The sequence below is a fragment of the Bipolaris sorokiniana genome (assembly GCF_000338995.1).
Source record: "Bipolaris sorokiniana ND90Pr unplaced genomic scaffold COCSAscaffold_4, whole genome shotgun sequence".
Classification (NCBI taxonomy): Eukaryota; Fungi; Ascomycota; class Dothideomycetes; order Pleosporales; family Pleosporaceae; genus Bipolaris; species Bipolaris sorokiniana.
The window spans coordinates 155680-180375 of record NW_006911898.1 but is presented as its reverse complement, the minus strand read 5'-3'; the positions used below and the strand labels follow the sequence as shown (position 1 = coordinate 180375).

Below are 24696 nucleotides of genomic sequence, written 5' to 3'. Positions count from 1 at the left end.
AGTAGGGTGCATACCTTAGTCCATCTAGTGGCCTTGAAGTCTTGACATACAAGGACAAGGTAGTCAACTTGATACACACAAGAGTTATTAAAATACGAACAAGATGCTTGTACATACATGAAGCACAGGCGGAAATTTTATCTCATCTCACCTCATCACCTCATTCGTCTTCTCCCCCTTCACAATCTCATCTTTTCAATCATGAAACGAAACATGATATTGCATTACCTCATCGAATACCCAAAAGAGAAAGAGAAAGAGAAAGAGAAGAAAAAAAACCTCTCCGAGTCTTTGGTTTGTCTTTTTCCAACTCTAGAACCCTAATAGTAGCTATAACGCCCTTGACCCTTAAATACCGCTAACAAGAATATCGACAAGAAAGTAAAAAGAAGAATGATCAAACAGCGCCCCTTTTTTGATATATGTGGTGCTGAAACAACCCAAGCGCTTTCCTTTCTCACTTGCTCTCGCTCAGCGCCGCCATGCCGCCAGACAAGGCGTTTCGGGCTCGTGCGTGTTGCTGTTGCCAACGCGTGCGGGCGCCGTCGACGGCGGCGCCTTCTTTTGAGGCGACGATGGTGGTGTAGGTTAGGCCGAAGGCTGGGCGGGGGTGTTAGCTATTGTGGGGAAAGGGGGGAGAGGATGGAGAGTGGTAAGGACGGGGGGAAAGACGAACCCATGAAGGCGGCAAAGGCGGGGAGGTAGGACTTTGCTGCTGCAGGCATGGTTGTGGTTGTGGTGGTGTGGAATTGAGTTATATAGGGTGTTTTGTGGTGTTGAACTTTGTCGATCTAGTCTATGTGGCTCTATCTTTCTTTCTTTGGCTGGTGTTTGTGACTTTGATAGATGGAGAGGTATAATGTGTATCACTGTTGATGATGTAGATGATTGAATGTGACCTTGGTGGATGAAAGTAACACAAAGCGAGAACACTAACATTCTTTATATTCATGAGAATCGTCATATTGGCCCATTGCCTGTTGTCTCTGCCTACACGGTTCTTTACCGCCCGATGCATCCATTTGCTAACCCCATCTTTTGCGTTGCGTGATACCCAAGGCCCGGAATCAGGAAGCAGGAAAAGCATTTAGGCGCATCCCAGCGCGAGGGATAGGAATGACGGGGGTGCTGATCGTGAGACTTTGAAATAAAACGTATAATGCTATTGGCTGCTTGAGGATATGTCGGGTGATGTGTGACTATCACTGTAGGGCTGCAGAGGTATTGGTGGCGAGACATGGGACTGAGGAGGGTGCGTGTCGGGCTGCCCCGGCATGCGGGTGGGGTGACTTTGCTCGTCAAGGTCGTACGATCGTATGATAACCACGGGCTTGGGGAATGCGGGTTAGTGCCAACACGTCGGATTTGCGCACATGAAAGTTGTTCAATATCCCTGACCTCAATCCTGGGATTCGACAGACTTTTCTTTTCTTTCGGATGAATCGAGCGAGTGTTTGGTGGTTGGCCGACGTGGACGCGTGAGCAATGTCGTGTTAGCACTTCCAGCATGCAGCAACTTCCTCACTCGAGAACCTTCCAACAACAACACCAACAACACACGATATCAGACCATCTGTTCATTGCTGATATTCGCCTATGAAATTTTGACGAAATATACAGTGCAGACTTCTGAACTACTCGCTGGCTCTTTATACTTAGGTAAGTAAAGATTTTACTGATAGCATCATTCCTCATCTAGGGCGGGTTCAACTTCACCGACAAGATGCGCCTCGTTTCCGAACCTGCGTTACCTTCGCTATCCTAGGGTGCAGAATGTGATTATGTGCATTTTGAATGATCACAGAGTAAGTGTGATGTTCTGCTGATCTCAGATGTCCTTCATGGACGAACTATAACAGTGGTTTTGCACTACAGTGGTGCCGAGCGGACAGTTTGGATCGCTACCGTACTACGATGGCAATTGGATATGGAAAGCTGTCTCTCAAAAAAGACGACACTTTCATATCAAACCTTCCACCGCCGTCATGACGACGCCTTCGAACATCAACGCAATGAGCGTAACAGCTTTCTCTCAGTGGACAAAGCCGCTGCCGCACACTCATTATTGGAACACCATGGAGATGGCGAATTCTCTAAAGGAAAAGTCACTGTATAGCGAGCTTCGTGCTGCGTCTATAACTATAGGCATCCCAACTCCCAGCACTGTGAGCGTGACAGCTACTCTGCCAAGGTCTCCTGAATCTACTGGGCCGCCTCCTACACCTATAGCCACTCGGGGAACTCATGGTGACTGCGAGGCGCAGCCATCAGGTTACGGCCCTATTCCGAAATACGACAAAATGCGGGGATTCTACTACTCGCCAGAGATACGCCATGCGGCAGAGAACGCCCCAATTCCCCCCGGCTACATCGAAAGCTTTGTCTCCGCTAACGGATCCTTCGTCGGCAGCCATTACCTCGGTCACTACGAACTAAAGTCCTTTGATACACTCGAGTGTGCTAGGAGATGCGATGAATGGGGCAAGCTAGCTAATCTGCCTAGCGATGGCCCTAGCAGTAACGAGTCGAATACCCGAGATGCTAACCCAATCGTCGCAAAGTCGTATAGGAACACGGATACCAGGGGCACGGAACCTGGCCACGACCAAATCTGCCAGGGTTTCAACACCTACTTCGAGCGGGCGCCTGCCATACGGCTCGGTCCCGAATGCCGGGAATCTACAAGTCGAACAATTATCAAGTGCGCACTGTGGGGGGAGCCACTTCGTATTGAGGGCGCCAAGAATATTGGATACAGAGAGTGGGAATTTGACGTGGTCATTGCGGGTTCCAATGGGTATAGTTTGGAGAAATACGCTGAGTCGAGAAACCTGGCCCCTGGGAAGAAGCTAGATCACATGGTCCTTGCTACACTTTTTGCACTTCAAGTATTTTTGGGATTCATGACACCTTGAAGGTAAGACTAAAGGTACTAGAAACATGGAACGGGACAAGCTGCTTTGGTCAATTGCGCGGGCATTCGGCTGGGGCTTTAATTGGCACGTCCTTGAAGTCGGACACAAGCATGTTGTTTGTTTAACATGTAAGATGTACGTTCGTGAATTGTAACCATATGACTACAACCAAGAATTCGTGTTATTACGGTTAGTTCGGTGCTATTTCGATTTCATTCATTACTAAGAAAGTCGTCATGTACATGTTGTGTGCTACTGGTCCTACTATGCAACATCCTGTTGCAAACAACATGCAATGGATTCCAGTTAAACGTATGTCTTGCCTCCTAAACCATACACCACCAATCTCTTCATATTCAACTTTCCACACATATTCGAACATACTATTAACGTGCACACAAACACGCATAGCAAACCCAGTCCCAAAATCCAGAAATCCTACCAAAAGAACACCTTTCTCATGAATTTTTTGTCCCAAAAAACCCCCGCAAGGAAAACACTCCCCCCCCCCCCAATAAAAAAAGAGTTTCTCCTCTCCCATCCCAGTTTCCATATTCTACACCACACATCTCTCCCCTTACAATCCAATCTCACATCCACCCCTCTTCATCACCAAAAGCTTGGTCTTGGTCGGATCCGCAAACTTCTCCTCCTCAGCCAGCACAACCAGCGCCTCCTCGGAATGCATAAACGTGATGAACTGCTGCAAATGCAACTCATCCGCAAACACCATTTCGCCCTTGCAATCCCAGTCGAAGACGTCGTCGGCGCTGTCGCTACCAATCAGCACGCGCGACAGCCCTATGGGCGCTTCTGATTCGTCAACGTGGTACAGTCGGTTCCAGGCTAGCGGGTGCACTTTTCCTGCTTTTTGCTCGAGCAGAGGTGCATAGTACGTCTCGTTATGCTTGTAGAATTCTGCTCGCGTGACACCCTCCTTGCGCGTCGCTACTGTGACGAGCACAACGGGGTATTTGGTTGCTGGTGTTGCGGCCATGCTGAAGTCTTGATTTTCGTTTTTCTTTTTGGTTCTTTTTGTGCTGCTTTGTTGCTCTTCTTCTTCTGGTGCTGTTCAGTTTCTTCGGTCCGAATGGGCGGTGACGATCCAAATTCCCGGGGCAGAGGTTCAGCGGGTCAGGGATTAGGTTAACGACCGACAGTCTGGGATTTGGGATTTGAAGGATTTCTTTCAATGGTTTTTGGGATTCACTGTTGATTTGAAGAGGCGATTCACGAGTAGATAAGAATGGCTTTTCAGTCCCTCAAGTGCGAAAAAAAAAGAAGCTACGGGACGGACAATTGCCGCGTTGTGGCTTGGATGGTTATGCCTCGGGCCATGATCAGGTCCTTGCTTTCCTCCAAAGTTTAGCACTCCAGATCATCCATTCACACCCCCAGCTGAACTCGACGCCCCACGTCAAAATACGGCCTCCTGCATAAACATGTTGCTGTAATCATAGCTTCTTGGCTTCATCGGAGAACCAAGCATTAATAATCTTGGTCTTATGGTCGGAAGGATTAGCATGGAAAATTATACCCCAATCGGGAGTTTGCCATACCGAACAAACATGGCTAGTGTCTGTGTCACTACTCAGTATGCACAGTACGTAACAAAATTTACACCTATTGCCACTGTTATCCTGTGACCGAGAAAAGATAGTACCCACCGCCTCTTCTGGACAGGCCCGTCACGTCCACAGACCCCACTGCCAACGCTGACCAAGAACAAGGACACGGAAAGCTATATTCTGGGTATCATATGGTCAATTGCGACCTACATGCCTATCTACTAGTACAGATTACTGCTCGCTTCACTAAAGGCACGCTATAAGCGCAGGACAAAGCATGGATGTTTCCCCAAACCTAAAAGCTCCAAACGCCATTGTAGGCAAAGATTGAAAGTAGATCTTTGCGTCTTCTAGAAGGCGTACAAGCCCCTCATGTTCCAAATGGACTCATCGATCTGGCTGGGAGTCCATTCCGAACCAGTAATTTGACCAGCAATGCTCTCCCTCTTGTCACGGGGAAGAACTAGGAAGCGTTCAATGAGATCGCCATCAATGACACTTTTGACAGGTGCAAAGTAGCTACGGAAAGCGAGATGGTCGCGCCCGGACAGTGGCTTGTCATCAGAGCGAAGTTGGAGCTCGAGCTGCTGGAACATCTTGTGTGAACGGCGTGAGTTGAAGGGGATGAGAGCGCCAAGGGTGCCTTGAAGACCAGCCCAGAAAACGACACGTTCACCACCTGATAGCAAGACTGTCTTCTGTATTGACACCGGGATGTCATTGGTGAAGTAATGTGCGATCAGGTCGAGCCTATTAGGAGTACCGCCAAGATAGCTCTTGTCGACAAGCAGATCAGAGCCGTCTGGCGACTCGTCAGAAGATTCGGAAACCTTTTGTGGGCAGCGCACAAGCCAGATGTTGCCAAACTTGTCACCGCCCACAGTGGTGTCATAGTCTAGCATCTCTGAGGCCGTGGTATGTCGAGCGATGGTGTCATCAACGAAAGGGATCAGGCGATTAGGGTGAACCTGGTCTTTATGCACGACGTACGTGACCGACTGTGCTTGATCGGAAACGACCAATCGGCTACCCTGTGTCTTGAGACCCGTGATGCGTGTCGGTACACAGTTGGGTGCCTGAGCTTTGCGTAGGACTGACTTCATACCGCAATCATAAAGACATAGGTGACGTCCGACACCAGCGAGCAACTTGCCCTTGAAAGCCAGTAATGCCAGAGGTGGATCGCTGACAGTAGTTTCGTGGAAGAACTCCAGCTCGCGGCCAGTTGGGTTGATCTTGTATATCTGGATCGAGGCAGACGAGAACTTGTATGGTGTGAAGCTCAGGTCTTTTGCAGTACCAACAGCAAGGAATGCTTCATCGTTACGGCTCTCAAAGAAAACTAGAGCGGCACTGACAAGGGATATGTTGCCGTTGAGCTCGACAGTGTGAGTGACCGTCTTCTCAGTGACGGGATCGACTACTTGGATGCAAGATGCCCAACTGCCCTGAGCCCTTGGATAACCGAAGTCTACTGCAGGGAATTCGTCGCTGTCAGCTGCACCATTGGACTGCTCAGTCTCCATTGAACCATTGGTGCCGTCCTCCTTCTTTCCACAGCTTTGTGCAATTAGCTGTTGCCTTCGATCAGCACTAATGGTGTTGTTATCGCTCTGAATTACGTAGAACACGCCCTGGTCATGGTATCCGACCATCTTCCTAGGGGTGTACTTCAATGGTATACTTTCATAAGTGGTATTGTCCGTCAAATCGTTGAACGTGAAAATTCTGGCGTAGTTAGCAACTATTCTCCAAGCCAATCAATATAACAATGCTGTGCAGGTGACTGCGTTCAGTAGGAACAATTGGAACCAAAAGGTTTGAACCCTCATCGTGTTTAAGGAGTACAAGGTTTCATCATCGCAATCATGGGGAAAAAAGAAGGGTTTTGCTTACCGTAACTCATTAGCGCTCACGCAGATTATTCCCTTGAATTGTGAGCCATCAAAGTTCCATGCGGACTTGAATGAAATGTAGTTCAGTGGCGTCAGCTGCAAGACTCCGGTGCGAGGATGAGTGTAGCCTAGCCATGGCCGCGAAGTCATTGCCAGAATAGCGGGCTCACCGGCAACAGTGACCTTTGCGAATTTGATAGGCTCAGGGCCGAGGAAGCGTCTACGGGTATCGCCAATATCACCAGTCATTTCATCCAGTACCGATCGAATGTACACACCACTTCGCAGGCCAATGTGAAGGAATTGGCTGTACCCACGGGACGACTTGTCCGTCATAAGGTTGATGGTCAAATCGCTTGGGGGTGATGTAAGTGCTTGGACAGAGATGCTTCGCAAGATGTTGCCCTCCATGTCAGGACTCAGATTGTAGATCCTGACCGTTTGGTCACTGCAGCCAACAGCCAGGAAGAAGGCTCGTACGCTACCCTCTGGGACATCGGGCATCGCAAGGCAGTTGATGGTGCTTTCCAAGACAATCTCTTCTTCCGCCATGGCAAGCGAACCATCAGAATCACACTCAAAGTACAGAATCTGACCAGAGCTGAGGGCGATTGCGACTTGGCGGTTGTTGGTTGCACAAGCTACAATGGTGCGGTGGGCAGGAGGTTGCCAATCAGTCAGGCTGGCGTGTGTTGCGCTCGCATCGTCATTGGGAAACTGGATGCCCTGAATGTGACGGATACCCTTGGGGTGGATTTGGATGATGCAATCCTCGCCAAACTGCTGTACACCAAGAGTGTTTGTATCTGGAAGGAAACCAGTGTTGGAGGCTTCCTCAACATCGTCCCCAATCTTCAAGACGAGTGTTCTGCTGTGGAGGCAAAGGACAATGAGTGTATCCGTTTCGTCTTCGCTAGTCAGCTTCGTTGTCCATACATCAGAAGCGTTCTGTGGTAGAGGAGACTCGATGAGATCCAAGACCTCTAACGCGTTCCTCGTGGTGCGGAAAGAACTTCGGCCACCTGTACCGTTGATTGTGTATATCTGAGGCGCATCTTCCAATGCAGGATTGGCAACTTCCATATCCATAATCGGGTTAAGACTTGGCATAGCCTCTACCGCAGTGAGGTTGACCAGAGCGCGAGGACGGAAGAACGGAGGTGCAAACGAGGCTTCCGGGTCAACAGGAAACTGACTGCTTTCAAAAACTGGGTCATCAGTCTCGTCACCCAGCGACTCCAGTTCATACAAAATGCGGTCTCCAGACTCGCACGCAGCGTAGACGAAACCCGCCCGGAGAATGCAAATACTTGTCGTTACAGGAATGGTATCAAAGTACTTGATCTTGATGTTCTCGACCGTGCCGTTGGGAGCATCAACGGTAAGCTTGAAGACATCACCATCCTCTGTCTGCAAAAGATAGAAGAAGTCGCCACCTTTGAGAGAGTATAGAGTACCAGCAACAATCATACGCTTCCGGTTAGGATCTTCAGTAGCACCCTCGCGGCGTGGAATTGCCAAGCGGCGAACGCTTGACTTGTTGTTGAAGATGCGACGGTATGTGATGCTGTCCTCTCCACAGCACAATACACCACTCGGCGCACTTGGGCCTCCGGGTACCCGGAAGAGAGTATTCGCTGTGCGGTCGACAGGCTCTGACCACTTTCGTACAATGTGGTTTAGACCCAGATCCAGCTCATAGTACACAAGCTCCTTCTTGATCTCTTCGTAAGCCTCGCCCGTAGGATCAGTCTCGGAATTCGAGTAATCCACTTCGAGCGTTGCAAACATGGGGTTGTCGTAGCCAACGTCAAGACCGATAAGACAATAGACAAGTGTCTGGGGCTTGTGCGCCTCCAGTGGAGAGGAGATGGCAATATCGGTCTGACCACTTCGGGTGAGGATGTAGACCAGCTTGTTCTTCTCCGTCGAGGCAATCATGATAGCGCGCCCTTTCGGGTCGGCTGCCAGGTACTCGCCTGGCACGACACGTCGTATTCCAGACTTGCCGAATGTCTCGAAGTGAAGCGTCTTGAAGGTGTGCTCATCAGGAAGGTACTCGTACGTAACCAAACGTCCAGAGTCGGTGGTTATGACAATGTGGTCTTACAGAGTCAGCAAGGCTTCTTAGTAGGAAACGCAGTCCAGTCCACCGCGGGCTCAGGGAGCGGCGAGCTCGAAGGTGTCGTGTGCTTTGAAAATCACTATACTGCTTGTAGCGGGGAAGGGTGCCCGACATACCTTTGGTGCCGCCCGCAATCCTGAACTTGGCAATGCGACGGATGATGCCGAATACATCTTGCGAGTAGAGCTCTTGGAAGCCCTTCTGCCGCCGCGAAACCTCGAGGATGGCCAGCCGGGAGCCGCTCGCAGTAAGGATCTGCTGCTTGCCGTTTCCGAGGAAGTCACCAGAAATGGCATCTTGTGTCGCTGTGGGCTGCTTCACCGTCAAGGCGTACAGCGACATGGAAGAGAAGCTAGTCATGGTGGGCGACGGCGGGCGCTGGCCCCAGTAGTGCTGCCGTGTTTGTCGTTCGAGGATGCAGAAGCTGACCTCGAATCAGGATGTCTAATACAGGATTCAGGCAGAGCTTGTCGAAGAGTGCGCGCCAGTTGAAACTGCGCGGCGGGAGAAAGCTGGCGCAGGCTGTCGAGCATCGTGAAATCTTTACGGTGAAGGAGGCCAAAGCTCCTCGGATCTAGTGTCGGCCCGACCCAGCCAATTGGTGGCATGGCCCCACTAAAATTCTATGTCGCAAAGTCAACGAGGCGCAACAACGGCGCGAGTGAACCACGTTGTCCAGTACACATTGCTTGCCGTACGAGACCGCCGATCCATTCTAAACTTCTTGCCCGGTCCGAGTGAAGTTTTGCCTACAAGAATCCACCGTCAGCCCGTCTACCGACCAACCTCAGCCCACTACCATGAAGCGCAAAGTCGGCGCTTTGGAGAAGCTCGAGTCTGACCATGCCGCGCTCAGATTCAAGCTGAAGAGGGACCCCCAATCTTATAGGGATGACTTCGAGCAACAGTATCAGCAGTACCGGACGCTGCTTGATTTGTTCCTTGCGGATCCTTCAACTACGGATGGAGGACTGGTCGCACTGAAAGAGTATGTCTACCACATGGATGCTGTGTGGGGCAGAACGCTGACTTTGTTTCTCAAGTCTCATAGAATTTGTATCACACACGGCGAATCTATACCCTGATCTGACCCTACCTGAATTTCCTCAGAGTCTTATAGATCTGTTGTCCACACACCATGAAGTCCTTGAGATGGATCTGCGCGATAAGGTCGTGGGTGCCATCTGCTTGCTTAAAAACAAGGAAGTGATTGACTCGGTCACCCTCCTCAACACGCTGTTTCCTATCCTCATTACAACAAATTCAAAGTCCCTTCGAACTTTGCTCTTCCAGAAAATAGTCTCAGACATTCGATCGTCCAACGCGAAAGCCACGAATCACAAGGTCAACAAAGCGCTGCAGACAACTTTGTACAATCTTCTCGAAGCCGATACCACTTCACCGCGCGGTTTCTTGGCCGTCAAAATCACACGGGACTTGTGGAAGCGTCAAATATGGAATGACGCAAGGACAGTCGAGGTTATGCGATTGGCTGCGTTGAGCGACAATGAGAAGACCATCGCGGGTGGAGTCAGGTTCTTCCTTGGTGGTGACCAGGAGAGAGAAGCAGCTGCCGAAGAGAGCGACGACGATAACGAGGTGGACTTGGCCAAGCTGAGGCACCAAGCTGGCATCAACAAAAAGACTAAAAAGAAGTCGCGTGAACTGAAGCAAGCAGCTGCCACCATGAAAAAGAAAGACAAAAAGAAGAATGCGCCACAGTGAGTACCCTGGTGCTAATGTCTTCTACCCAGCGCTAACCCTCTACAGTCCACTGAACTTTAGCGCTTTACATTTGCTTCACGACCCACAGGGTTTCGCGGAGACGCTTTTCTCAAAACACATTCAGAACTCCAAGAATAAGCTTGCCCTCGAGACGAAGCTTCTGGCCCTACAACTTGTTACCCGGCTTGTCGGACTGCACCAACTCACAGTCCTGCCGTTGTATTCGTACTTCTTAAAGCACCTCACACCCCGACAAGCTTCAGTAACAACATACCTCGCGTGTTTAGCACAGGCAACCCATAGCTATGTCCCACCAGATGTCCTTGAGCCGCTGGTTCAAAAGATTGCCAATGAGTTCGTGTCGGAAGCATCAGCTTCTGAGGTGGCTGCGGCAGGATTGAATGCCATTCGTGAGATATGTGCACGCCAACCCCTGGCCATGACAGACACATTACTACAAGACTTGGTTATGGTATGTGCTATCCTATCCTACTTGCTTCTACGCCGAAAGCTAACAGTAACAGTACCGTAAATCAAAGGACAAGGGCACAATGATGGCTGCTAAGGGTCTCCTCTCTCTTTACCGCGAAGTCGGTGCCGATCTCCTCAAGAAGCGTGACCGTGGCAAGGATGCGACAATGGGCATTCGTGCTGGCACAATCAAAGAGCGACGTTATGGTGAGGAAGCCATTGGCGAGATTGAAGGCATTGAGCTCCTTGAAAAGTGGAAGGAAGAAGAGCGTAGGAAGAAGTTGGAAGCTGCTGGATTGGATCCTGATGCAGAAAATGGCGACGTTGATCTTGATGACGAGGACGACTGGAAGAAGTGGGAAGTGGAGAGTGACGGCGACAGCGACGATTCAGGAGGATGGATCAACGTTGAGAGCGATGGCGAAGATATCCAAATTAGCGACTCGGAAGACGAGAAGGAAGACAACAAAGAGCGACCAAGCAAGAAGGCGAAACTCGGCAGTGCAACGCCCACACCCGGCCCATCGACCGAAGGAAAGGAAACTTCCAAGAGCGAAGAGCCAGAAGCAAAGTCTATTTCCAAACTTCTCACCACGACCATCCTCACTCCCGCCGACCTAAAACAACTCCAAGCCCTACGCGCCTCATCAACAATCACCTCATCCCTCGCCTCGCACAAGCGTGCCCAACTTCTCGCTGCGCGCCACGCTGACGAAGCCATTACGGCGGAAACGATTGAACTGGCGGCGTCGCTGGGCAAGAAGAACACCAAGGAAGAGAAGATTGCAATGGCCAAGCAAGACCGCGAGACGAACCACATGTCGCAGGCGGGCAAGCGCAAGGAGAAGCGACATGCAGAGGGCAAGAGTACTACGAACCAGGACAAGGCGCGCAAGAAGAACTTTTTGATGACATTAGGTAAGGCCAAGAGCAAGAATAAGAGGAGTTTGGGTGATGTTAAGAAGACGCTTTTGGGGCATGTGGAGAGGAAGAAGAGGGGTGGAAAGAGGGGAAATAAGGGAAATTAGGGTCGTTATAGGAGGTTGTTTCTGTTGGCTTCGTGGTTAGATCGTGTTGTTTGTGCAATCGATGAGTATTCAATGGGTATGGGCATGCTTGGAGAGTTGATATGATATGAGAAGAAGAAAGAAAAAAGTTGGGAAGCATAATACCCTACACACATTTGGAGTAGACACTGGATAGATGCAAAGAAACGAAGTCATTGGGTTAATCACTATAATTTCGTGGACTGCACTACTGAACTTTGCATGTTTCCTCCCTGTTTGATGTTCCCTAGAGTTGAAAAAAGAAGAAGGTGAAGAAGTGAAAATTGATTACATTAGAACCTCGATCCTACTGAACGCTCATACCGCGTTCGGAGTAGAGGAAAAAAAGCCACCCTAACCCCAATTCCCAATGCTCCGAAACATCCTCATGAGATGATGGATGCGACATTAGAAAACCCGAACATGTACGCTGCTGTCGCGGACTCAACAGCCCCAGACAAGGTACATCAGTCAAGATACAGCACGTTGAGAAGCGCTATGGGATGAACATCCACCACAGCATACCCAACAGCACATGTGTAGTACCAAAGTCAGTAATCAAGAGCATCTGACAAGCATAAGCTCCCGCATCAAACCAGACTAGTCATACTCGATTTCAGAATCTTACTCGTAGTCAGTACTCTGCAGCCAACGCTGTACAGCTCTCTTCGACGTAAACTCACCACGGCCATCGCCACCGTCAGCGGAGTCTTCTTCGTCCATAGTCTCAATCTTGGCCTGCTTCTTCGGACGACCGCGACCCTTTTTCTTCCCAGCAGGAGCAGACTTCTTGGTTGGCTTCTTGTCGGGCTCCGAACTGTCGGGTTCGGACTTGGCAGGTTCCTCAGGTGTCTCATCTGCAGGTTTGCGCTTCCTGGACTTGGGAGCTGCGGTAAGCTTTGGTGCTTCAGAGGTAGATGCAGTAGCGTCGCCGTTAGACTGGCCGAGGAACTTGGCAAAGGACGGGTGGCTCTCGATGGCCTTTCTTTTGACGGGAGGCCCTGTGTTTGGAGGTATCTGGTTAGCGTGTGCCAGGGATTGGGCGTACGGGTATGGATGGAAGCCACTTACACATCTTCTTGAGCGAGCCAGCCGTGTTCTTGGTGAGCGCAGCCATGTGATCATAGTCGAACTATATGTATGTTGTTAGCACACGTTCCTGCAGAAGATCGGATCGGCAAAAAGTAGCGTGCACTCACCTTGTCAGGGCCGGTGGAGCTCAGGTACGCGGCGGCAATAAGCTTAGTCTCCTTGTCGGTGAAGCCTGGGAGAAGCTCGTTGGCTTCTCCGCCGGCAGTGTCTTTCTTGGGTGGCATGACGTTGAAGTTGAAACTATGTAGTAAAGACGTGCAATTTGCTGAGTGTAATGGAAGAGAGAGGAGAGGGTGGTAAGTGAGTCACAGCAATAAAAGCGAGTGTTTGTTATGAATTCAAGAAGCCGTGGTGAATTTGGAACCCAAACACTGGCTCAGGAAATTAGATCTTGTGTGTGATACCAGGTGAAGTCCGCTTCAGAGAGCAGTGATTCACCTACAACATGTCCACTATTTGGCTGCTTAAGCTTGAAATTGTGTGATGATGAAGTCGAAATTTGAGAGCTTCACTGGTCACTGCTGGGGGGCAAGCTGTCGTGAATGATCCGAAAGCGGTTAGACCGTGAATGGTCCGTGCTTTACATGTTCAGATGCAGGACAGAGGGCTTAACTATGGTAGCTTTGAATGCGACGCCAACACCTTTCCTGAAACTCGCATCCGCTCCCCTTTTCTGTTATGAGGCGCAAACTGACGTATGTGGTGCGTGTGCATGTGCAAGATGTGTGCGTGGAGAAGTCCTTGATTACTCGACATGATTTAGTGTACCGTGTTAAGAGAAGGGGACATGAAAGGGACGGGGAGATCTGCTAGTACGCATGTTTCTGAGGCGTAGGGTCCAAAGTCGCAGTAAGGGGACAGGACGCCAAGAGACTGAGCATGCACAGCATGTATGTATGTATGTAGCTTATGTACTAGGTGTACATGTATCGGCAGTCAAGTCGGCTAACGGCGTGTGCCGAACGGGAGCAGGATAGGTAGAGTAATACACAGCTTCGGGGGAATCGACGGGCGGCTCGGGGTAGGCGAGGGCGAGCATGATGGGCTGGAAGCGCGCGTGTATGCCCGCTCACCGACACGAGCGCGGCGACGGCGGAGCAGGGCAGGCTGGGTGGTGTTAGACTGGGGGATCAGAAGGCGAGGCCTGGATGGAACCAAGGGTGGGCAGGCTTGTCGTCGGGGCAGGGTGGGGGGGGGGGCGTGGGACCAATGCGCAGGCAGTGCTGTGCATAGCTGCGTCTACAGGGCGTTTGTCCGGGGGGGCGCAGGCTGCAGAGACCCAGCCAGCATCTGCGGCCAGCGGGCCGCGCCAGGAACAGGCGCAATTAATTTTGTCCCTCTCGCGTATGGGTGGGTGGATGAATGGATGGACGGATGCATGATGTACATACGTATGTATGCGTGTATCCACGACACGACACGACACGACACGCCTGACTGACTGACTGACTGCTGGCCGACTGGGCCGACCCGGCTGTCGCCTTTCCCTTGACCACCTGCTGGTCCGCTTCGGCTTTGGCTTTGGCTTTGGCTTTGGCTCTGCCTGCAAGTCCCCTCACTTGACCTCTCCCTCTTCTGCTCTTTTACCCTTTTACTCCCCTCCCTCTCCTTCTTTTTCCTCGACATCTTCCCTTCCTTTTTTCTTCTTCTATAAAATAATCACACATCCAGCTCGCAGCTTCCCTCGTTCCCTGCCTGCTGCCGTTGTTGCTGCCCCTCACCACCCCGCGCCCATAGTCTGCACAAGACTCACCATCGAACAAAACACGCGACTGGCCACCGGAACTGCGCCCGTCTTCTCCATCACCATGTCTCCCCACTCCACCCTCACCAGCACCTACCGCGCGCGGGCCTCGTTGCCCTCCGCCGGTCCTCTGGCCTCATACCTGCTCAGTTTGATGGCCGCCAAGCAGACCAATCTCTGCCTCTCGGCCGATGTCGAGACCTCTGCAGAATTGCTGCAACTCGCCGAAGAAGTGGGCGACTCTATCTGCTTGCTCAAAACACATTGCGACATTGTCACCGACTGGTCCGACAGGACAGCCCAGGCCCTAAGAGAGGTCGCCGCGCGCAAATCCTTCCTTATTTTTGAAGATCGCAAATTCGCTGATATTGGAGGTATGTTTGTCCACCACTCGTTTGTTCGCTACCCTGCCATCTAGACGAGCCGCTAACACCATACCAGAAACCGTACAGAAGCAGTACACTTCTGGACACCACCGCATCGCCCTGTGGGCCGAAATCACAAACGCGCATATTCTGCCCGGTCCCGCCATCGTTACCGCGCTCGAGAAAGCTGCCGAAACAACCATTGCCAAGTACAACACTTCTGTAAACACCGAAATCTCTGCTACACGGCAGGTAAACGGAGCAGGCGACGACGAAGATGACGACCAATTTGATGACGACATGAAAAAACCCGACTTCACCATCGAGTCCCCAATCGAGATGGAGGGCGAAGAGAGAAGACTGAGCATCCGCGCGCCCGACAGGAAGCAGAGTGTGGTGAGTGTCACGACTTCCATATCCATGCGCACAGAAAGCATATCGCCTCGGCCCGAACCCAACGACAACGGAGAAGACGTCTTCAACCTCGATAGTGCCACGGAGCTTATCCGTCTTGGCCCGCCGCCGTTTCTGCGTTCGCTCCTTTTGCTCGCTGAAATGAGCTCCGAGGGTCACCTCATGACGCCCGAATACCAGAAGACAACGGTTCAAATTGCCCGCAGTCATCGAGACTTTGTCATGGGTTTCATTGCCCAGCGCAGCTTGAACTCAGAGCCCGAAGACAACTTCATTACCATGACTCCAGGTTGTCAACTACCGCCTCCAGGTCAAGAGGGCAAGAAGCTAGGAGACGCCCTTGGCCAGCAGTACAACACCCCCCACAAGCTGATTTACGACCAAGGATGCGATATTATCATTGTCGGGCGTGGTATTGTCCGAGCACAAGACCGCAAGTCAGAAGCAGAACGCTACAGGAAAGCTGCATGGACAGCCTATGAAGAGCGCGTACGAAAAGTATAAGCGCCTGGTTTCAAAATTAGTTCATTTTTTTTTTCTCTTTTAACGTGGGTGATGGCCCCATGTAATACTATGTTGGCCATCTACCCGACGTATTGACTCTGTATGGCTTGTCCTGAAAGGCTTTTTGAAGCGCCAAATGTCTTTGAACACGACAAGCAAAAGCACATCGTTACACTGAAGCGGCGGGACCCATTCGGTAGGCGGAAACGACAAGTCTAGACGAACAGTGTGCGCCACTACAAATTTGACTGCAATACAGATCATGAATCATATGCAATGTCTGGTTTAATTATCAATTACAAAGCTATTCACCTCTTGTTCTACAGTCAATCCCATATTACCCCTACTTGTCGAGTATCCCTAATAAAGTCTTTGCATCAACTAACTATGCATCAAATATGCCTTTCCATCATGGCTAAGCTCAAAGTTGGTCTATCTAGCACATTGCGCGTATCTTGTAAAGCGACCGTGCTAATGTAAAGAAACTGCATGCTTCTGTGACCTTGACCCATCTAGCACCAATCGTGTGGCGTCCTGAAAATTTCGAGAATTAGCCCAAAAGTCTTTACATGTGTAAAACATAGCCGAAGCGGGTTATGGGAGCTGGTTCGATTGACTTGCCTTTTGGAACGAAAAAGAACCCATGGGCCCCTCCGCTGTTCATACACTCTTCTTCGCTTCCGCAATGCGAAGCGTCGAGGGGACCTGTTCCATACGTCTCACCTAGGAATTTGTTGTCAACAGATACCTCATGGATTTGGCATCTATAGAGGAAATCAGTCACGGTCAAGACGCCGTCTTCTTCAATTCCAATCGTTTCGGTTGCGAGTTCACTGTTTTCAAGCAAATCTTTCCTATAACTAGCACAAAGACTACTCCAGTTCTAGATAGCTCTTCCTAGGTATGGTTTTGACGCGAACTTGTACGGCTGTTGAACAACCTGGGGAGGTGGAGGCGGAGGTGGAGTTGCATTTCCTGAGAGTGACGGCCGTGACTGGTTAAACATCATTCCGTCACTGCAGGTGCAACCACACATTTCCGGGACCGGATTGCCGCAAGTGACAATGGGCGCTTATCCTGAAAGTTTATGTTAGTTAGCATTGCGACTTGGGCAGGATCATGAAAACGCACCATTCTGGCACGTTACAGGCATGTCGGCAAAAATGACCGAGCCCAATTGCGCGCCTGCAAAGCTGCTGAAAAGAAGAGTCGTGGCTGTGGTTGAACGCATGATGTGGGCTTTGTGAGCGGGATAGAAGTGATGTTCAAAGATGAAAGTTGCTCAAAGCTCGTGTTGATGATATTATTTTGAACGTGGAAATCTGTCGACTTATATAATTTATGTTCCCCTCAAAGTCCCCGCCGTCTCAAACCAACTATTCAAAGAGTAAAGTGCCGAGAAGATCGGAACTTTGGTTGCCGTCATCCACCCTGGATACTTACATCCAGTAATCCTGCAACCAAAACAAATCGACACTATTAGCAATGACTACACTCACCCAGAGGAAAGCACTCAGAGTAAAGCACCGTAACCCCACCAAATGTAAAGAATAAATGAGAGCTTTTGCCGTATATAGTACACAGGATGGCCTCTCTCTCTCCTCTTAGCCAACTAGACGACATCAAAATATTGACTCAGATTGCTAGATAGACTTGTGTGCTTTTCGGAGCAACAAGTAATACAGTCTGTCTAGCGGGATATACCACACATACGCTGAGACCATCATGACACCTGTACCAAATATGTCATTAGCGGTGAAGCTCGCACTAAGCACTATGCGTACGTAGAGCCAAACCCATCATCATGAAACCAAGATAGGTTCAAAATGGGTTCGATCTCAGGATAAATACCGTTTTATACGAGCTATGCCTTTTTCTATCCAGATGTTTTCTTAGATTTACCTTTTACTATAGTACAAAGGGACCATGGTAACAACAAAAACCTATACGTATATTTACCCTTTTGGACTTAAGCCATTGGCCTGTTCATTTTATATCGTTGTTTCCTAGTCGCGATGTTGCTACAGGTACTACTAATCCCGAAGGTATATCCTGCTTAGTACATAAAATATTCTACCTATCTATATTACGGTTGCATACTAGGTGTGTGTTGTAGTATATATCTCACGGAATGTTGCAGTATGATAAGTTGTGTGCGTTCTACAATATCTAATGTAGGAGATAATAGCTATAGCATATATGATACAGGAGATCGGCATCACATTGCTCTGGATCTAACCTTTAGAAGAAGGACAACCCTTAGGCTAAGAGGCTACGGTCACGTGCATAGGATATACAATGCTTAGCGATTGCGCCTTGCCCCGCTACACAGCCTTCTTCACTCCTTCCACGCATCAGCATTTGCACAGGTACGTCCGGTACTGTAAGAATACCGCTTTCGTCCACGGAAATGTATCAGTATACAGCGCTTGGATCTGAGGAATCGGATTTCCGACTGTTGAGGCTACTGAAAGGGAGTAGTCCTGAAATTGAATGCAAGCTCTCTCTGCAGTCACTGCAAAACGTACACCCTCCATACGAAGCTCTTTCCTACACATGGGGTAGCAGCGAGCTTGTTGAGTGTATACAGCTTGACGGAAAGCTATTTTGGGTAACAGATAACCTATATGCGGTGTTGCAAAACCTGCGGTTGTGCGATAGGGATCGCATTCTGTGGATCGACGCGATTTGTATAAACCAAGAAGACAAAGTGGAACAGAGCCAACAAGTTCAGCAGATGGGACAAATATACGAAAAGGCTGAGAAAGTTCTCATCTGGTTAGGCAAGGCTACGCCACAAATTATCTCCTTGATGGAGACGCTCAACCAATTTCGAAACGCCGATTCTGGTTATCATTACGAGCCAGAAATGTTCAAAGACTGGGATTGGAAAGACCATTCTATCGGAATAAAGCAACTTTTGAATCGAGAATGGTTTACAAGAGTCTGGATCCTACAGGAGGTAGCCAAAGCCCGTAGAGCCGATGTCTGCTGTGGTGTTCGATCCATTCCGACAGAAATTTTTGTCCTCGCACTTTCCTTTGTAGAGCAGAAGCCTCCGCCGCACTGTCAGCCTGTGTTGGACATAATGGCAGAGTCTTTTCGGTCAAGTTCCTGGTGGGCACACACACGCAACTTATGCACCCTTCTGCGCAAGTTTCAAGGGAGCAAAGCAACTGATGAACGCGACAAGATATATGCCCTGCTTGGTATGTCTTCGGATCCCCTAGATACGAAGAATATTACCATAGACTACCGAAGGCCGCCTTCCCAAGTTTTTCACGAGGTTGTTACATATCTGCTCCAATCGATGCCAACAAATCAATCAAACCCATTCACTATTCCTGAGGCCTTCGATATCATAAGTTCTCATACAACACTAGACGTCACCTATTTTACGCTGGAACAAGAAACTACTTCAGAAGCGACCTGCTCTCATCTTCCATCAGGATGCAAGATGAAGAAGCCATATCAAACTGAAGCCAAGCTTCCAGATATGGCAGTTTTCAACCATCCAACACTGCTATTGTTTGAGGAAAGGCCAGCAGAAAGCCTCAAGATCGAGAAAACATGTTATAGTCAGATAGTCGAACTCATGTCGGATTATCAGTTTACCGAAGCTCCAAGAGACTATGATGAAGGACTACATGTACTTTCCTGGGGGAATGCGGAGCATCATATAAAAGTGGTTGTAATACGCGACAAGATGAAGGCCATATTGAAGGCTGCAGTAAGAGGGTGTGATCAAGTTGTTAAACGGTTGCTGCACATGAAGCTAGGAATTGAAAGAGAAGAAGAATTTGAGTCGATTGTGTTACAGGAGATTGCATATAGAGGAAGCAAAGAACTATTACAGTTCATGCTTGATGCAGGTGCAGACGTCAATGCCCAGGGTGGAAGATATAGGAACGCACTCCAAGCTGCTGCCTATAATCGCAGAAAAGCCTTAGTAAGGATGCTACTCAACGCAGGCGCAGACGCCAATGCACAGGGTGGATACTATGGGAACGCGCTTCAAGCTGCTGCCTATAATGGTAGAGGAGACCTTGTAAGGATGCAGTATGACGCACTCGCAGACGTCCATGCCCAAGATGGATACTTTGAGAGCGCACTTTCAGCTAACGCTGCTTCCCCGCTTGCAGACGAAAAAAGTGTAAAAATACTGCTTAGCATATTCTCAGATTTCGATGCCCAGGATGGATACTATGGGAACGCACTTCAAGCTGCTGACTCTCGTAGCAAAGAAGACCTAGTAAGGATGCTGCTTAACGCAGGCGCAGACGTCAATGCCCAAGGTGGATACTTTGGGAGCGCACTCCAAGGTGTTGCTGTTTCTGTCCATCCTGGCAAAGAAGAAATAGCGAAGATATTGCTCGACGCAGGCGCAGATGTCAATGCCCACGGTGGAAAGTTTGGGAACGCACTTCGAGCTGCTAGAGATACACTTGCTAGAACTGGCACTGCTAGCAGCAAAATGATAGTGGAGATGCTGCTCGACGCAGGCGCAGGCGCAGACGACAACGACCAAGACGGAGAACAAGGCAGCAACTCAGAATTGACGGACTGGCGTGAGACGTCACTCTAGTCAGCCGGGAATTAGCCGCATCTTTTGTTGCAGTGTATCAGAGAGTATCCTCGCTCACCAAGACTAAGGGCATGCTGGATAAGAATTTCCTCTTTGTATCAAAAAGCTTTGTTGATTAAGGCTCTCAATCATCTCTGAACTGTATTTCTCTTGGTGTTTTTTCTGGAGTTCGGTGTTATGCACTTTCTTTCATTGCTGCGCCGCTGAAGTGTTTGCTACACAAAGAAAGAGGCAAGTCAAGTATGTGGGCAACTTGTTTGCAGGCTGGAGCTTGCGTCTTAATCGGCCTTGCTGCGTATAAAGTACCTAAATTTCCCTCTTTAGAGTTACAGTAGCGTTATCTAGCAAATCCACATCCATCATTTCCTCGTCCTCGTCCTTGTTCTCGTCATCGCTATCACCTCCTGTATCATCGTTTCTAGATTCGGTAGCGTTCGAAACCTCAAAGTCGTCGTGATCGTCGTGATCTTCCGAGAAAACCAAATCTCTAGTGGTATTGAGGAAGGGGGTTGCCTGGCAGCTCTGCGCGCTGTTGACGTTGCTCAAAGGTCAGATGTGCTTTTTATTGATCGTCCGAACTTGCTGCATCACAAATGGTGCGTAGCCTTCGTTGCTAGTAGTGAGACCCTCGGACTCTGCTCTTGTATGAAGAACGTACGTTTTGATGTTATTTCGACACAAAGTGAGCGCAGCGTCCATGGCGAAACAGCAACTGAGTATTGTTGAATGAAACAATGGAAGCAAAAGCAGGCTCCCACTTGACAATACTTGTTTACCAATAATTCAGAAAAGCGCCAGAGTAAGCACAAGGCCCGGGTACCGTCTTATCTGTTCCTTCCGAGTTATCATGACTCGCGCGAACTTCCGTCCCACAGCACCGGGACAGCCGAAACGATCCACCGATCCCAAGTCAATGGTTACTCAGATATCTGTAAACACAATGCTGATGTTCTACTCGCGGTTATCTTGCCCTGAATCACTTGACTCCGTGGCCATGATGACCTGTACCTACCGCTCATACCCGAAACTCGGGTCAACTATGAGATGCCAAGAGTCGGTCAGGCTGGGCACCGTCACTGAGTGGACAACACCCATGCCGACCTTCCTGTTTGCGACAAAGATTTCTATTAGGATGGACAGTTGGAGCAAGACGGTTGAAGTCTTATCGGGCCATGGTAGACATATAAAATGGGCGTTGGTAAGCTCTACCATGGCAATCGCAGCCTCGGCCAGCTCTACAACGCGAAAATGCAGCTTCTCTCGGCAATTGCGACCACGGCGGCTCTTGTCGGCAGCTCACATGCGCTCAATTTCACCGGCGATGTTGTAAACGGTGTTCCTGTTATTCAGGGCCTCAACCTGGCAGACGTGCCTCCGCAGACAGTCTCTAAGTATTATATGCGCGCGGGCGAGCTCAATGGAGGACACCCGGTTTACATTCCCATCATGGTTGCACGTGGAACAGAGGAGAGTCTGCACACAGGCAAGAAGCTGTCGCTTTCGGGTACCATTCACGGTGATGAGCTGAACCCGGTTCGCGTGGTTCAGCGCGTCTTTGAGCAGCTTCAGGACCAGGTTGCAACACTCAATGGCACTGGTATGATGTTCCAGTCGCCATCTTGAAATACGAGGCTAATCTGCATCTAGTCATTGGTATCCCCACCATCAACCCGATGGGAATCTACATGAGGCAGCGTAACTACTACACTACTGCCGGAAGCGGATCTCTCATCAACGTGAACCGCATTTTTCCTGGCATTGCACCTGCAGAAGGAGGCAGCGGACCGAACATCCTTGCCTACAACATCTGGAACCAGATCTGGGCCAACACAAGCAACGTCGATGTTGGTATCGATCTCCGTACGTTCCTTACGCCCAAATTCATATTTAGAATCTCCAACTAACAAAATTTGACCAGACACGCCTAGCACGGGCGCAGACACCTCTCTATGGTGCTACGCGGACTTCCGCCTTCCCTATGTTGAGCGCCTCGCCAAGCTCCTCCAGCCCGACACCCTGAAAATCGATGTTGGCGAGCCCGGCTCCATCGAGACTACTTTTGTCGACTACGGCATTCCCTCTCTCACCGTCGAAATGGGCCAAGCTAGAGTCTGGAACACCACCCTCATCAACCGCGTAGTCGACTACGTAAATCGCGTCATGGTCGATTTGAAAATCACTCCTTCCAACACGACTGTCGAGCCCGATCTAAGCAAGACGTATGTCATTACCACCTTCCATGATACGTACACACAGTACGGTGGTTTCGTAGAGACGCTGGTTAGCGTTGACGAGCCTGTTTCAAAGGGCCAGCCTATCGCCAACGTTCTGAATGCTTTTGGAGATATCCTTGAGACGGTTGTCTCACCAGAGGACGGACGCATGTTTTCGATCCCCAGAGATCCTAGCGTGGAGCCGGGTGCCAGTGTGGGCGAGATTGCGTATAACAGTACTGACCCGGCTTGTGCGGATGGATGCATTCTGTCTGGCCCTCAGCGAAGGCGATGATTTAGTGATTTATCGTAATATCTAACTACAATCGCTAATGCGGATATAAAAGAAATGCACATATTGCTAATGTAATGAAACGAAGTTTTCTTCTGATATTTCTGCACATTCTGGTTGCGGAGCGTTCCTGACATCGTATATCTTCTGCGCATGCTCGAATACTTTCCCAAATGGGGTAATTTTTTCATGTCCCCACACATACAACCATATTGTTTTCTGAGAATCGATGCATTAGTTTTCATTCGATAAATCACCATGTCCGCGTCAGATGAGGAACTGCCCATGCTAAACAGACTTCATTATTTGATTCCCTAGGCCCGACAAAGACAGGAAAATAAATTCAGTCCCTCTTTGCTGTTGTTCCTCATACCCCCTAACGCCAATCATTCATCCCTGCATCTTCCCCTACGCACTAATGCCCACCATCCTCAGTAGCAAACTTCACGACCAAATACACCATTATACCCATCGCTAAACAAAGCGTCGTCCCACCCATTAGCAGCAGCACGAACTTGACCTTCTCGATCTTCTTGATATTCTTGGCCCTCTCATCTTGTTGCAAGACACAAGTCAAGTGCTCCTGCCCACCCAACTCGATATCTGGTGTGTGGAAAGTGCAAGGTGCGCGATTTTCAGCGCGAGCCGCATGCGTAGACGGTGGCGACAGGCTGAATACACGGTTGATGAGTGAAGGTCGAGGCGGGGTACGGAGAGGTAGCTCGGTCGGGAAGATGGAGGAAACGAGAGTTGGAGAGCGGGAGAAGGACGTCGGGTTTAGCTCTTGGTTGATGAAATGGCCAGGTGTTGAGGGTGTGTGCAAGGGAGAAGCAAGGCGTGGAGTGTCGCTCCCGATGTTCACGTCCGACAAGGGCATACCGGCGCTAGAGGGAGTGACCAGCCTGGGTAGTGCAGGCACAGATGTATTGTTTGCGCGGGCGCTATTGGTAGTATGCTCATTCGCCATATCGTCTTTTGCTTCAATTTCAACTGTAGGGAACTTCCGGGTTGAAGACATCGTAGTCGTTGAATGTGAGTTGGTAGCTTTCAAACAGTGAAGAGTGAGAGGTGGGTTCAAGTAGCTTTAGGAATGGCGTTGACGTAATTGGGAAGGTGAGACCCGTTTGACAGAGTGAATGGAGCATCACAAGCTCCATGTTCACCAACGGGAATCCCTTCATCTACCAACGCATCGCTACATTGGGAACATATGTACTACTAAAGTACACTCAAGGATCCTCGCTGGGAACACTCTATACCAGATATAGTATAGCCCACTCAGAGACCACTGCCAGTTTCAGCATGTGCCCGCCAGATGAGCTTGTGGATCAACAAAAGCGATATTCTAGACCTAATCGGGCACAGTTACCCCGAAAATACCTGTCAACCATCTGATAAAACAATTTCAAAGATCCAGCAACAAACGCCTTTCCCTCGTAGCCCATCGCTAGCTGCAAACTCATGTTCTAACAAGTGAGATTCTCTCCACCCAATCGACGACCCAGTCCAAAAGTAAACAAGGTGGCAAACGGAGTTTGTCAGTTCATACCTCCTGGGACATGCCTGAATGAAGATGCATGTCGAAGCAAATGACACTATCCTGCTGCCATTTCGCCTAAGGTGCCTGCCCAACATTGGCCAATTGAGCTCTCATGCACGCGGGCCCCTGAATCAGTTGGAGCGAACCAAGGTGGTGAAAAAGGCAATATTCATTACTGTCACTTTTGAGTGCAGATCGCATA

At 49.7% G+C, this 24696-nt stretch overlaps 12 protein-coding genes across 12 annotated transcripts; 6 read left to right on the top strand and 6 right to left on the bottom strand.

The window, feature by feature from the left end:
- Positions 1-76: 76 nt before the first annotated feature.
- Positions 77-1124, bottom strand: COCSADRAFT_34696 (uncharacterized protein). The gene is made up of 2 exons (XM_007699288.1): positions 677-1124; positions 77-600 (listed from the first exon to the last, which is right to left on the bottom strand). The coding sequence occupies exons 1-2, from the start codon at positions 723-725 to the stop codon at positions 458-460; spliced, it is 192 nt and encodes a 63-aa protein (XP_007697478.1). The 5' UTR covers positions 726-1124; the 3' UTR covers positions 77-457.
- A 957-nt stretch (positions 1125-2081) lies between these two features.
- On the top strand, positions 2082-3116 carry COCSADRAFT_137372 (uncharacterized protein; the record flags this gene model as incomplete). The annotated part of the gene is made up of 2 exons (XM_007699495.1): positions 2082-2455; positions 2585-3116. 2 exons carry the CDS (start codon positions 2082-2084, stop codon positions 2913-2915), a joined length of 705 nt encoding a protein of 234 aa, XP_007697685.1. The 3' UTR covers positions 2916-3116.
- Positions 3117-3404: 288 nt separating this feature from the next.
- COCSADRAFT_34694 (uncharacterized protein) lies at positions 3405-4171 on the bottom strand. The gene has a single exon (XM_007699287.1). It carries the CDS (start codon positions 3910-3912, stop codon positions 3493-3495), a length of 420 nt encoding a protein of 139 aa, XP_007697477.1. The 5' UTR covers positions 3913-4171; the 3' UTR covers positions 3405-3492.
- Positions 4172-4644: 473 nt separating this feature from the next.
- On the bottom strand, positions 4645-8854 carry COCSADRAFT_34693 (uncharacterized protein). The gene is made up of 3 exons (XM_007699286.1): positions 8620-8854; positions 6380-8483; positions 4645-6211 (listed from the first exon to the last, which is right to left on the bottom strand). The coding sequence occupies exons 1-3, from the start codon at positions 8843-8845 to the stop codon at positions 4834-4836; spliced, it is 3708 nt and encodes a 1235-aa protein (XP_007697476.1). The 5' UTR covers positions 8846-8854; the 3' UTR covers positions 4645-4833.
- A 304-nt stretch (positions 8855-9158) lies between these two features.
- On the top strand, positions 9159-11978 carry COCSADRAFT_188528 (uncharacterized protein). Its single transcript, XM_007699494.1, has 4 exons — positions 9159-9491; positions 9547-10224; positions 10274-10700; positions 10753-11978. Exons 1-4 carry the CDS (start codon positions 9304-9306, stop codon positions 11725-11727), a joined length of 2268 nt encoding a protein of 755 aa, XP_007697684.1. The 5' UTR covers positions 9159-9303; the 3' UTR covers positions 11728-11978.
- A 391-nt stretch (positions 11979-12369) lies between these two features.
- Positions 12370-13061, bottom strand: COCSADRAFT_85358 (uncharacterized protein; the record flags this gene model as incomplete). Its single annotated transcript, XM_007699493.1, has 3 exons — positions 12370-12746; positions 12817-12877; positions 12945-13061. 3 exons carry the CDS (start codon positions 13059-13061, stop codon positions 12370-12372), a joined length of 555 nt encoding a protein of 184 aa, XP_007697683.1.
- Positions 13062-14237: 1176 nt separating this feature from the next.
- On the top strand, positions 14238-16251 carry COCSADRAFT_179464 (uncharacterized protein). The gene is made up of 2 exons (XM_007699492.1): positions 14238-14955; positions 15023-16251. Exons 1-2 carry the CDS (start codon positions 14646-14648, stop codon positions 15862-15864), a joined length of 1152 nt encoding a protein of 383 aa, XP_007697682.1. The 5' UTR covers positions 14238-14645; the 3' UTR covers positions 15865-16251.
- Positions 16215-17095, bottom strand: COCSADRAFT_353161 (uncharacterized protein; the record flags this gene model as incomplete). The annotated part of the gene is made up of 3 exons (XM_007699491.1): positions 16215-16398; positions 16486-16736; positions 16992-17095. 3 exons carry the CDS (start codon positions 17093-17095, stop codon positions 16301-16303), a joined length of 453 nt encoding a protein of 150 aa, XP_007697681.1. The 3' UTR covers positions 16215-16300.
- A 1179-nt stretch (positions 17096-18274) lies between these two features.
- COCSADRAFT_84681 (uncharacterized protein) lies at positions 18275-19168 on the top strand (the record flags this gene model as incomplete). The annotated part of the gene is made up of 1 exon (XM_007699490.1): positions 18275-19168. A coding segment is annotated over one exon (894 nt), but the record flags the coding sequence as incomplete, so codon positions are not given.
- Positions 19169-19884: 716 nt separating this feature from the next.
- COCSADRAFT_34688 (uncharacterized protein) lies at positions 19885-20824 on the top strand. Its single transcript, XM_007699285.1, has one exon. It carries the CDS (start codon positions 19919-19921, stop codon positions 20447-20449), a length of 531 nt encoding a protein of 176 aa, XP_007697475.1. The 5' UTR covers positions 19885-19918; the 3' UTR covers positions 20450-20824.
- An 841-nt stretch (positions 20825-21665) lies between these two features.
- On the top strand, positions 21666-23042 carry COCSADRAFT_137348 (uncharacterized protein). Its single transcript, XM_007699489.1, has 3 exons — positions 21666-22046; positions 22097-22309; positions 22368-23042. Exons 1-3 carry the CDS (start codon positions 21698-21700, stop codon positions 22955-22957), a joined length of 1152 nt encoding a protein of 383 aa, XP_007697679.1. The 5' UTR covers positions 21666-21697; the 3' UTR covers positions 22958-23042.
- A 327-nt stretch (positions 23043-23369) lies between these two features.
- On the bottom strand, positions 23370-23972 carry COCSADRAFT_24239 (uncharacterized protein; the record flags this gene model as incomplete). The annotated part of the gene is made up of 1 exon (XM_007699239.1): positions 23370-23972. One exon carries the CDS (start codon positions 23970-23972, stop codon positions 23370-23372), a length of 603 nt encoding a protein of 200 aa, XP_007697429.1.
- Between the last annotated feature and the right edge of the window lie 724 nt (positions 23973-24696).

What these genes read in the sequence shown, in the direction of transcription:
- COCSADRAFT_34696 (XM_007699288.1), bottom strand. Translation starts at nt 725, where the DNA reads ATGCCTGCAGCAGCAAAGTCCTACCTCCCCGCCTTTGCCGCCTTCATG. An exon ending in CGCCTTTGCCGCCTTCATGG is followed by an intron (nt 601 to 676) that starts GTTCGTCTTTCC and finishes ACCCCCGCCCAG; the next exon opens with CCTTCGGCCTAACCTACACC.
- COCSADRAFT_34694 (XM_007699287.1), bottom strand. Translation starts at nt 3,912, where the DNA reads ATGGCCGCAACACCAGCAACCAAATACCCCGTTGTGCTCGTCACAGTA.
- COCSADRAFT_34693 (XM_007699286.1), bottom strand. Translation starts at nt 8,845, where the DNA reads ATGTCGCTGTACGCCTTGACGGTGAAGCAGCCCACAGCGACACAAGAT. An exon ending in GATTGCGGGCGGCACCAAAG is followed by an intron (nt 8,484 to 8,619) that starts GTATGTCGGGCA and finishes TGACTCTGTAAG; the next exon opens with ACCACATTGTCATAACCACC. An exon ending in GTGAGCGCTAATGAGTTACG is followed by an intron (nt 6,212 to 6,379) that starts GTAAGCAAAACC and finishes TAACTACGCCAG; the next exon opens with AATTTTCACGTTCAACGATT.
- COCSADRAFT_188528 (XM_007699494.1), top strand. Translation starts at nt 9,304, where the DNA reads ATGAAGCGCAAAGTCGGCGCTTTGGAGAAGCTCGAGTCTGACCATGCC. An exon ending in GGACTGGTCGCACTGAAAGA is followed by an intron (nt 9,492 to 9,546) that starts GTATGTCTACCA and finishes TTGTTTCTCAAG; the next exon opens with TCTCATAGAATTTGTATCAC. An exon ending in TACTACAAGACTTGGTTATG is followed by an intron (nt 10,701 to 10,752) that starts GTATGTGCTATC and finishes TAACAGTAACAG; the next exon opens with TACCGTAAATCAAAGGACAA.
- COCSADRAFT_179464 (XM_007699492.1), top strand. Translation starts at nt 14,646, where the DNA reads ATGTCTCCCCACTCCACCCTCACCAGCACCTACCGCGCGCGGGCCTCG. An exon ending in CAAATTCGCTGATATTGGAG is followed by an intron (nt 14,956 to 15,022) that starts GTATGTTTGTCC and finishes ACACCATACCAG; the next exon opens with AAACCGTACAGAAGCAGTAC.
- COCSADRAFT_34688 (XM_007699285.1), top strand. Translation starts at nt 19,919, where the DNA reads ATGCAGTATGACGCACTCGCAGACGTCCATGCCCAAGATGGATACTTT.
- COCSADRAFT_137348 (XM_007699489.1), top strand. Translation starts at nt 21,698, where the DNA reads ATGCAGCTTCTCTCGGCAATTGCGACCACGGCGGCTCTTGTCGGCAGC. An exon ending in TGCAACACTCAATGGCACTG is followed by an intron (nt 22,047 to 22,096) that starts GTATGATGTTCC and finishes ATCTGCATCTAG; the next exon opens with TCATTGGTATCCCCACCATC. An exon ending in CGATGTTGGTATCGATCTCC is followed by an intron (nt 22,310 to 22,367) that starts GTACGTTCCTTA and finishes AAATTTGACCAG; the next exon opens with ACACGCCTAGCACGGGCGCA.